Raw genomic sequence first — 11,102 nt, forward strand, 5'->3', positions numbered from 1 at the left:
TACTGTACTGGAAGAAGTTTAACCCAGCCCTGCTTCTGCTCTTGCAGCTGTTGCAGCGCAGCATTTCCTCCCTGCTGAGGTTTGCCGCCGGTGAAGATGGGGTAAGTGTAGGGGGCCCAGCCCAGGGGGCCCCACACTCGGTAGCCTGCATGAGCAACTCATCCCCAGAGGAAGCCCCCACTCCCAAATGTGTTCCATTACAATCCATCCCACTAGGAAGTGGTGTAGATACTCGAGAGTCAAATGCAGATACGTCTGCCATTCAGGCTGATGGGTTCCTTTCCTCTGTGGGAATGAGGTTATTTTGGATCATCCTTAAGGTAGATGCAGGAAGCTGTCCCCTGGCTTTTTGTTTTGTTTGGTTTTCGTTTGTTTGTTCCTTTGTTTTGAGACAGAGTCTCATTCTGTGTCTAGGCTAGAGCACAGTGGCATGATCTCGGCTCACTGCAACCTCTGCCTCCCAGATTCAAGCGATTCTCCTGCCTCACCCTCCCGAGTAGCTGAGACTATAGGCATGAGCCACCACTCCCAGCTAATTTTTGTATTTTTAGTAGAGATTGGGTTTCACCATGCTGGCCAGGCTGGTCTCGAACTCTTGACCTCAGGCGACTCTCCCGCCTTGGGCTTCCAAAGTGATGGGATTACAGGCATGAGCCGCTGCGCCCACCCTGGCCCCTGGCTTTGATTACAGAAACACATTTTTGAGGTTGGAGTCCTACTGTCAAGGTGTCATGTTAATTGGATGGAATTCCCCAAGATGCTTTTTTTTTTCTTTCTTTTTTTAAACACTGGGTATTCCAGACTCTGAATAACCGGCAATGTGACTGTCCTGCCCTGAGAGTCACTGTGGTGAAGCTTAGTAAAGCAGGGTGGCTCCTCCAAGAAAAGCCACCTAAATATATAATTGATGGGCCAAAGAGTTTCTGCTGTGTGAAATTTGACCCTCATAAATGAGACATCTGTCCTGGATATGCCACCTGTGTCGTATCAAAGCCATCTAAAAGCACCACAAGTGGCTCATGGAATAGCCACAGAAAGGGACCAGCCACTCAGTGGCCCCTGGGCACAGCCCCAGTTCACAAGAGACATCTGGAACCAGAGAGGGCTCCACATCCAGGGAGCTGATTTGGGCCACACTGGAAGGGAGTGTGGTGACTGGGGAGGCCAGTCATGCCTGGAGCTCTGTGGTCAAATAGGGGTCTTTGTCTAATGGGTCCCCATGGCCAGAGTCTAGCCAGAATATTTTATTTTATTTTTTTTAGGCAGAGTCTTACTCTGTCATCCAGGCTGGAGTGCAGTGACACAACCATAAGCTCACTACAGCCTCGAACTCCTGGGCTCAAACGATTCCCCTGCCTCAACCTCCCAAGTATCCAACCCAAATTTGTGGTGATTTGACCTGTCCTATGGAGACTCCTCCCTGCCCCACTACCCCTGCCACCCTCTCGCCCACTGCACCTCAGGAGGGGCCAGCAGCCCCGTGAGGCAGAGCAGCAGTTTGTCCTCTCTCATCTAAACCATGTCTATCAGAGTTGGATTAAATTGGAACATGGATAAGTCTATGAGCGGGAGCTTTGAGGATCACAAGTGACTACACACTAGAATCACCTGCATGCTCTAAAGAGTTTCTGCTCTTGGGCTGGGCATGGTGGCTCATGCCTGTAATCCCAGCACTTTGAGAGGCCGAGGCGGGCAGATCACCTGAGGTCAGGAGTTCAAGACCAGCCTGGCCAACGTGGTGAAACCACATCTCTATTAAAAATACAAAAAAATTAGCCGGGGGAGGTGGTGCGCATCTGTAACCCCAGCTACTTGGGAGGCTAAGGCAGGAAAATCACTGGAACTGGGGAGGTAGAGGTTGCAGTGAGCCGAGATTGCGCCATACTCCAGCCTAGGCGACAGAGCAAGACTGCAGCTCAAGATAAAAAAAAAAAACAGCTTCTGCTCCTTCCTGGCACAACACCCACCAGCTTTAAAGCTCCTCAGTGTCCCCGAGCTCAAGCTCGGAACTGTCCCTGAGCTGCTGCGCACAGGGATTGATGCTGAGGCTGGACTCATCAGCAAGTGTTCCCCAGTGGTACAAAAGGTGAGTCATCACCACGGGCCAGAAGTGAGCCTACCACATTCTCACGTTTCCCCCTTGAACCTCCCAATGTCCCAGCAAGGTAGTGCCCATATTTCCCTGCTAGGGGGATGAGTGCAGTGCCCAAGGCAAAGACATCCCACAGAGGGAAAGTCATTGTTGCCCCACAGAGTGACCACCTGCAGAGTTGGGAGCCAGCCCAAGGGGCATAATGGGGAACAGCATATGTGCTTTCCTGTCCTTAAGGAAGTTTAAGTGTATAACAGGCAACCGACCACACAGCAGTGCCTGTCGGCCAATTCCTTGTCTCCTTGTCTGAGTCCTGTGGGTAGGGAGGAAGAAAGGAGGAGGCAGTGCCCAGAAAGTGGGGAACTGCCCACAGCTGATGGAGTAGAAGTTTCCAACTAGCAGGGTTTGAGTAGGTGCTAAAGATGGCAGATCTGAGTTTTCAGGGAACGCATCTTGATGGAGAATGTTGGGAGAAAGCATTAGAAACGTGCATTTGAGAACGCATGACAAAATGAACCAAAACCCACAACCTCAACAGATTCAACCAACAACACCTGGGCATGGCACACAGCTCTCCAGCTGCTCCATACTACTCAGAAGGGCGGGGCAGTGCTGTGGCAGCAGCTGCCTGCTGGGCGTAGCTGGTCACCATCCAGGAAGCCTCCAGCAATGGACAGTGCTTGACACCCTTCCAATCCCCACCCCTCTTTAGAGATCCAGAGACCAGGAACCCTGGCAGAAATCCTCCTTCCTTCACTTGGTTTCCTTCTGGCTAAGGCGCTTGTTCCTCCTATACATTTAACTTGTCAACTAGAATATTCCCATAGGTAAAAGCCCTGCTTATAAAGAGCTCAAAGGTGTGTGTACCTAAGTGCACGTGTGTGCACGTTGTGCAGTGTGTGTGCTTCAGAGCACTTTTGCCCATGCGCATGTGTCCACTTGACTATGCTATGTATGCACATATGCTTGACATGCGTACATGGATGTATGTGTGTGCATATGTGTATGTGTATGCATTGGGTGAGGGCCAGAGGGTGGCAGCGGCCTTTAATATCACCTTTTTGGGTGCTCTGGTTTCAGGGCTAACACCAGTGACTGTGGGGTAAGTTCCAAGCCTGGAAGTAGACAACTTAGGAGGCTCTTTACCCCATGCCCAGCTCTACTCACAGTGGCTGATCAGGTCTTTACTGCAGGTCTGGAGAGAAGCTGATAGAAGATGGGTACCAGAGGGGCCTAGGTAGAGACGTTAGCTGAGAGACACCCAGTATGGATTCTGTCAGTTTTCTGGGTGAGCATGCACATTCACCAAAATTCAGAGAATCAAACTGGGGCTTTCCACAAGATCCGTGACTCCATTCCCTAGGGCAAATGTACTGTTTCAGTTAAGGTATGTGAGTGTTAAGCTTTATGCCTGTACTGTAATGTGTTCAAGCTGCAGATGTGAAAACAATAGGATTGTCTGTAGTTGTGCATCTCATTTCTCAATAGTAACATTATTGTGACATGGAACTTGAAGTTTGTTTCCTTGGCTTTCAGAAAAGGAAAAGTTAAAGGAACATGTATAGTGATTTTTTAAGAGAGAGCACATTTTATACCTGTGCAGACACACATTCATATGAATAGTGCTTGGGAGTCTGCTGATATAGTTGTTTAACCCTCTCCATGTTAATTTCTCCCACACATAAAAGATTTATTACTTGGGCACAGTGGCTGACACCTGTAATCCCAGCACTTTGGGAGGCCCAGTCGGGCAGATCACCTGAGGTCAGGAGTTTGAGACCAGCCTGGCCAACATGGTGAAAACTCATCTCTCCTAAAAATACAAAAATTAGCCAGCATGGTGGTGTGTACCTATAATCCCAGCTACTTGGAAGGCTGAGGCAGGAGAATTGCTTGAACCCAGGAGGCAGAGGTTGCAGTGAGCAGAGCTCACACCACTCCATTCCAGCCTGGGTGACAGAGCAAGACTCAGTCTCAAAAATAATAATACTAAAAAATTTTAAACTCCATTTACAAATAATATAGCCAAACCTAACATTTTACAAATAAATGATTTTTTGCTGGCTTTTTCCAAGTCAGAATTGTGTACTTTTACTCCAGAAGACCACAGGGTCATCTGTTTCACACTTGCACAAACATGCAAGACTAACTGAAACTGTAAGACAACAGAAGGGTGTCCAGCATGCCGCCTCCACCCTCCCTCCCCGTGCGGTGACCCCCTGCTTCTGCTTCTGTACCCACTGGTGTCCCCTCCAGTCCAGCAGCCTGGAGACTCTGTCCTGCTCACTGCCATCTCTTCAGTGACAGGCCCACATGGGCTCCTAATAAACCCCTTAATATCACCTTTTCGGGTGCTCTGGTTTCAGGGCCAACACCAGTGGACTGTGGGGTAAGTTCCAAGCCTGGAAGTAGACAACTTAGGAGGCTCTTTACCCCATGCCCAGCTCTACTCACAGTGGCTGGGAGCGAGTAAGCAGCTGCACTTGCTGTCCATGCCACCTCAGAGCCCTTGGGAAGGCCTCAGCTTCCATCGCCAAGTTCCGTCTCTTCACCTGTCTTGACCAGTAACACCCACTGCCCCTATCATTACATTAAACCATTCTGTTGACTTTATTCTTTTTCACCAAGGAAGCCAAAACTCTTGACAAAACACAGTGAATAGGCACCATGCCTGTCTTACAAATGGGAAAATAAAAGTCCCCCCACGAGTTGGCATCAGTAGCGTTCACATCCCCGACTGATCCTGACATTTATTTTTACAAAACAAACCATCTCAAAACTTGGTGGCATCAATATTCATTCTGTGCACAGAACTCTTGTTTGGACAGGGCTCCATCAGGATAGCTCCCCTTGGCTCCACTGGGCATTAGCGGGTGCCTCCAAGGTTGGCAGGAGTCACTGAAGGCTCCTATGTCCAGGCTGCAGCTCTGGCTGGACTCCCTCACAGCATGTGTGGATCCCAAGGGCAGCTGGAAGCTGGGCATTTTTCCTAACCAAGCGTGGAACATCACTTGGTGTCCCTTCCACTGCACTCTGTTCATGAGAAGCCAGACACTGAAGCCAGCTCAAACTCAGGGAAAGGCAGTGAGACACGCACCTTTGAAGGGAAGGGCACCAAGGAGCCACACTCTGCCTGCTTTGGCCACACTGTCTGGCTTCTCCATCCTCAGTCTCTTTGGCCATGACACCATAATGATGGGAGGGGTGAGTTAACAGACACCAAACAGAACTGCTGTAGCAACTGCCAAGTGCCTTGCACAGAGGAGGGGTGTGGGGTGCCCGTGATACTACACTGCAAGTGGCGTTTCCTTCTAGGGCTTTAATCTCCCAGAAAGACAGAGATGCAATATCTCAGTGCTTTTGAGCCTTTATTTTCAACCCTACCCGCAGTAGCATAATGCAGCTTGATCTATAATGGGGTGCACCACACCCTCTCAGCTTCATCAGGGATGGGGGCCAAGGACTCCCTGTACCTGTCTCATCTGGAGATGAAACTCACCTGGGACTAACCAAAAAGAATTTGAAGAAAAAGCGAAGTCTCATTACAAAAACACAGATGTTGGCCCAGTTTAACTCTAGAAGAAATGGGATCCTATTAAGGAAGGAAGTTTGGGGCAAAGCACCAGGAAATCCCTTGACCGGAAGTGTTGCTAGATTGAGGAAGTGTCCTAAAGGAAGTGGGAGACAGCTGTGGGCACTGTGTGCCCAGCCCTGGCCTTCCCAGCAGAGCCTGTGTGCATCATGTCCCACCCAAGTAAAAATAGAATTCATTTACCAAAATGGGGTAGTTCCTTCACTTGCTAAAGTAAATGGATATATATATATGTAATGGCTCTTCATTTGTTTCTTTTTCCTACCACTGTTCTCAGCCATTTGAGGCGTGGAAGGTTGTGGACTGGGGAAACCCACTCTGGCTCTGGTTTTCTGTGTTGTTGGAAACAGTATGTCCCAGGCTGTTTGCTTTAACCAGCGTGCCTTTTATCCCTGCAGAGCTACGAAGTGAAGAGTGTCCTGGGAAAGGAGGTGGGGTTGTTAAATTGTTTCGTCCAGTCCGTAACCGCCCACCCGACCAGCTGCATTGGATTGGAGGAAATCGAGCTTCTGAGTGCAGGAGGGGCCTCTGCAGAACACTAGCAGTTGCCGCAGGATCTGTGAACTTTGCAGTGTGGCTGCAAGGGTGGTGGTGGTGGTGGTGATTTGGGGTAGTTACTTGTTAACTATGGACACAGTGAATGTAGTTTACGATCTTGAAACATATTTTTCTGGGGAAATGTTAAGATATAGTTTTGTGAACTGTAAATCAAAATACCTTTTTCTACAGTTTTATGTTTTTTCTGCAAATTTAGGAACATATTTACTTTTGTTTTCACATTGAATCTTAAGCTCTTCATTTGGTATTCAGGCAATATATGAGAAGAAAAAATTTTGTTCATTTGTAATTTTAACAAGTTGAACATTTTACCAGGATTGAGCATGTTTTTCTTACAGTATTTGTTTTAACATTCCCCCAAAGAATACCCTGCAAAGCGTAAACCTTTGCCCCATACTTATTACTGTTTTATTACAATAAATGTCAAACTTAAGCACTTCGCAGTTCACTACTTTTTGGAAAATGTTCTAGGGAACTGTATCAGAGGTGAAACTGTTACCCATAAAGTGTAGCTCTCTGAACCGGTCTGATCGTCGCTCTGCTGAATGGTGGTGGGGATAGCTGGCTCCACCACACACCTGTTTAATCAGGCTGGGTAATGTGCACCAAGAGCAAAGATCACAGACTAAGGAACAGTCCCTTATCATTTGCTTTGCTGGCAAAGATTTAAACCAAGAATTAATCATCTTTGGACACTATATTTTGTTGCCTTCCTCATAGAAATATAATCATGACAGGCCATGGTTAATAAGAAACGTAGCAGCCTACGACCAAGAAATGGTGCCTAATACCAAGTGTTCCTGGGTTAAAGGCAGAAGGCTTTTTAAAAATTAAATCTTAAAACATTGCAATTACAGGCAAGACAGCTGGTCTTAAAAGCAGTTTTGTGACTGCCCTTTTAATCCACTACATGACTATTCCGGCTTTTCTGGAGCACTTATGAAAATCTTCTTGACTCTGTCCACAAGACTGAGGAAAGTGAAAGCAAAGTCCCGGGAAAGTGGGAGATGATTCAGCCGGGCTTCTGCCCTTCGCCCCTCCAGCAGCCTCTACAGTTAGGGAGCTCTTGGACTGTTCTTAGCAGGGGCCCCCCAAACAGCCAACCCTTCCCCACGTCTTGGGGAGCGCACCTTCCGCTGGAAAACTGCTAGCTTACCTGAGCTCAGCCGTGCTCCACCGAGCTTAAGCAAGTTAAATAAGACTAGGAGGGAGCCTTTAGCGCGTTTCAAAAGCGACACAGACTCTCTCCTGAGCAGCTCAGGCCTACTGCCCATCCCCCCGCCCGCACGCACACACACACACACCTGGCGCCCGGGCTCCCTGGTGCTCGCTGGCTGCGGGTCCGGAACGCACCCTTCCCCAGCCGGGTCCTGCGCCACCGACGGACGGGCTGGCGGGCGGGAGTCACTGCGAATATAGGAAGCAAGGGCGGTTTCAAATGCTGCTTTATTCTTACGAATACTGTAAAAATTAATATAAAAAAGTGAGCATGCTCAGTCTTTTCCTCTTATCTACAATACAAAGGGTTTGTCTGAAAAGTCTTGGTTTTTTCTTTTTACAAATGTACCTTAGCTGCATCAACAGGAGTAAGATGTAGAAAAAGCTACCATTACAAAAATAATTTAAGGGAAAATAAACACGTTTAGCTTCTCTCGCAGTTCAGTGGTGGTAAGTCCAGGCTGTAGCTTCTTTGCGCTCGTATGTCCCAAGAAACTGCAGCGGGTGCCCGGTGGCTCTGGCTGCGCCGGGGCACGGCGCGCTCCGCTCCGGGCCGTCGGGTCTGAGGTATGGGTCGTTGCTGAGTCTCTCCCGCCCCGGCCGCGCGTTACCGACAGTCTGCGGTCCCGGCGGCCGGCAGGAAGGGCGGGCTGGGCAACTGCTTGAAGAACTGCCGGAGGCCGGCCAGGTCCCGCGTGAGCTGCTCCACGCGCTGGTGCAGCTTCTCGTTCTCGGCCGACAGCTCCACCAGCTTCTGCTGCATCTCCTGGTTGCGCCGCTTGGCCTTGTCGCGGCTCTTGCGCACCGCGATGTTGTTGCGCTCGCGCCGCTGCCGGTACTCGGGGCTGCCGCGGTCCGGACCCCTCTTGCCGGCGCTCTTCTCCCGGGCGGGGCCGGGCGCGGGTGTCGGCCCGGGACTGCTGCGCGGCGGCTCCGGCGACGTGGGCGGTGTGGGCTGCCCTGCGGCCGCCAGGCTCACCACGGTCTGTGCGCACGCGGCCACCTGCGCGGGCAGCAGCGAGCCGGGCGCGTCGCCGTCGCCCCAATCGGGCTCGCGCTTGAGCGGGCGCGGAGCGGCGGGGCCCGGGCCCAAGGGGCGCGCGGGGCCGCCGGGCAGAAGCTCCAGGGGCCCCGCGCCGCCCGCCTTGTGATTGCTGTTGAAGAGGTCGGCGAAGAGCTCGTCGTGGCACAGCTCCAGGGTGGGCACGGCGGCCATGGAGTCGATGTAGGCGCTGAAGTCGATGGCGCTCTCGTCGTCGTACATGGCGGGGGCGGCGGCCCCTGGCTCGCCTAAGGCCCCCGGCTCGGCCCCGCGTCCCGGCTTGCCAGCTCGGCCCGGCTCGTAGAAGGGCGCAGGCTCCGCAGGCCAGGGCGCGCCGCGCGCCGGGCCGTCCAGGCTGAAGAGGGCGGCGCTCATGGCGGCGTCGGGCCGGGCTCTGCGTCCAAGCGCGGCTGTCACCTCCCTGGGCCCAGCCCCGCCGCCTTTTCTAGCCCCGGCTGACGTGCACGCCCCGCCCCGGCTCCGGCACAGCGGGGGCGCCCCAGGGCCGCGGGGGAAGGGGCGGGGGCGCCCTGGGAGACCCCCCGAGCTGCCCGGAGCCTTCCAGGGGCACGTCCTCTCTCTGCTCCTCCCCTGGACCCCCTCCCAGACCCGCGGGACCCCCAGGCGCGTTGCAGTAGGGTGCGCGCGCTAGTGCCCCCTCCCCGGCCCGGGCCGGCCCGCGCTGCGCTGCTGGGAATGACACTCCCTCTGCCCGCACTCCAGGGCCTTCTCTCCTTCCTGTTTGTGGGCTTGGAACCTCCTCGCTCCTAGGGGCTGGGAGTGAAATCAAAACCAGGACTTGGCCACAGCACGCGCGCCCCAGGCCGGCTCCTGTCGCCGGAGGGCGGGGGGTGGGGACACGTGGGAGAGGACCCGCGCGTTCAAGGATGCCCCCCGACCGTGGGCACGCGTGTGAGACCCTGGCCCCGCGCCTCCACCGTGGGACCAGATGCGGGAAGAGGCGCGGGGGACGGGACGTGGGGACAGCCACAGCCTCGTCGTAAGGTCCCCAGGCGGCGGCCTGGCAGACGGGGAGGGCTGCCAGCACCGCACTCGGGCGCCTCAGGTAATGCGGCCCGGTTCTCGCTGTTCTCCTCGGAGGTCCCGGGTCCGGCCGGCCCCGGGGGTCGAGGCCCAGCGACGCGGCTGCTGCGTCCTGGCCGAAAGGGCGGCGCGACCCAGTCGCCAAAAGCAGAGCAGATGAGGGAGACGCAGTCACGACATCGTGTCCTCCGCCGGCCCCTCGAGGTGCGGGCTCTCCCGCCGCACGCCACTCCCCGACCCCGCAGAGCCCAGCGCCCCCCGCCAGCTCCCGCGCCCGCGTCTCTTCCAGGTCTACGGAAGCAGTGCCATCGTGTGGCAGTATCTGCGTTAGACCTGTTTTTAGTTCCAGGCTCTTTCCCTGTTAAATATTCCAAAAAAGTGCCTTGAACGTAAAGTAGTTGGGTCCCTTTTGGGAGACAGGTAAGATATCTACCAGTAGCTATAGCAGGGTGCAGATGGGCCTTGGCTCATGATGGGGTTACATCCCGGTAGACCCATCGCACACTGAAAATGTCTTAAGTAAGGATGGGCTTTGTCATGTGTCCTGCAATTTGAGGCAGGCATTTCTGGTCAGACCCATTTATTATTTTGAATTTAAAATAAAGGTTTTTTCAGCCGGGCGCAGTGGCTCATGCCTGTAATACCAGCAGTTTGGGAAGCTGAGGTGGGCGGATCACTTGAGGTCAGGAGTTTGAAACCAGCCTGGCCAACATGGTGAAACCCTATTTCTACTAAAAATACAAAAATTAGCCAAGCATAGTGGTGCGTGCCTGTAATCCCAGCTCTTCAGGAGGCTGAGGCAGGAGAATCGCTTGAAACCCTGAGGCAGAGGTTGCGGTGAGCCGAAATCGTGCCATTGCACTCCAACCTGGGCGACAGAGCGAGACTCCGTCTCAAAAAAAAAAAAAAAAAAACTGAAATGGGATCTCACAATGTTGTCTAGGCTGGTTTCAAACTCCTGGGCTTAAGAGATTCGCTGGCCTCACCCTCCCAAAGTGCTGGGATTACAGGCGTGAGCCACCATGCCCGGCCCAAATCTATTAACTCACTATCCCTAGTCACACCTGCTCCATGTCGAGTCTCTTCTTCCGTAGGCCTCTCACCAGATCTGCGTTGAAACACCAAGCCCTACTAACTGTGCGCAGTTTCTGCAGTCAGTTCCAGAGGTCATTTCTAATGTTGCATTATGGGATATTTAATAGGTTTCCTAAAGAACAAACGTATTTCTTTAGAGTGACTCAGAGGGTACGCAATGATGATGTCACACAATTACCTATTAAGACTCAAATCCAGCAATGCATATAAGTGTGGACTTACACACATCCAGAAAAAGTTCTAGCACAATTTTTTTCGTTCTCATATATTTAAGAAGCCACAGAAACACTATTAAAGCCCTCCCTAATCACTTAGGGAATGCAAAATAAATATTTATAAGAGATTACCATATCCTCCTAAAAACAACTCAGACTGTTTTCAGTGAGATGATTTACTGATTCCGATAGTCAACATAATTACTTTTTATTTTTATTTTTGAGACGGAGTCTCGCTCTGTCGCC

At 52.3% G+C, this 11,102-nt stretch overlaps 2 protein-coding genes across 44 annotated transcripts in view; one reads left to right on the top strand and one right to left on the bottom strand.

Annotated features, from left to right (window-relative positions):
- The window catches only part of SPIDR (scaffold protein involved in DNA repair), a 484,346-nt gene extending 475,422 nt beyond the window's left edge, over positions 1–8,924 (top strand). For 24 of the 43 annotated variants that reach the window (XM_065519183.2, XM_045399092.3, XM_073998783.1 and 21 more), the window contains 2 exons: positions 48–101; positions 6,083–8,924. In XM_065519183.2, the coding sequence (XP_065375255.1) occupies positions 48–101; positions 6,083–6,226 (198 nt within the window). In that variant the 3' untranslated portion in view covers positions 6,227–8,924. Of the gene's footprint in view, positions 1–47; positions 102–414; positions 1,050–6,082 lie in introns of those variants that run through there. The other 19 variants (XR_012416420.1, XR_012416419.1, XR_012416422.1 and 16 more) reach the window with 4 other exon arrangements.
- On the bottom strand, positions 7,671–8,922 carry CEBPD (CCAAT enhancer binding protein delta). Its single transcript, XM_045399103.2, has one exon. It carries the CDS (start codon positions 8,875–8,877, stop codon positions 8,068–8,070), a length of 810 nt encoding a protein of 269 aa, XP_045255038.1. The 5' UTR covers positions 8,878–8,922; the 3' UTR covers positions 7,671–8,067.
- Positions 8,925–11,102: the final 2,178 nt, after the last annotated feature.

This window comes from Macaca fascicularis, chromosome 8, assembly GCF_037993035.2.
Source record: "Macaca fascicularis isolate 582-1 chromosome 8, T2T-MFA8v1.1".
NCBI classification, from domain to species: Eukaryota; Metazoa; Chordata; class Mammalia; order Primates; family Cercopithecidae; genus Macaca; species Macaca fascicularis.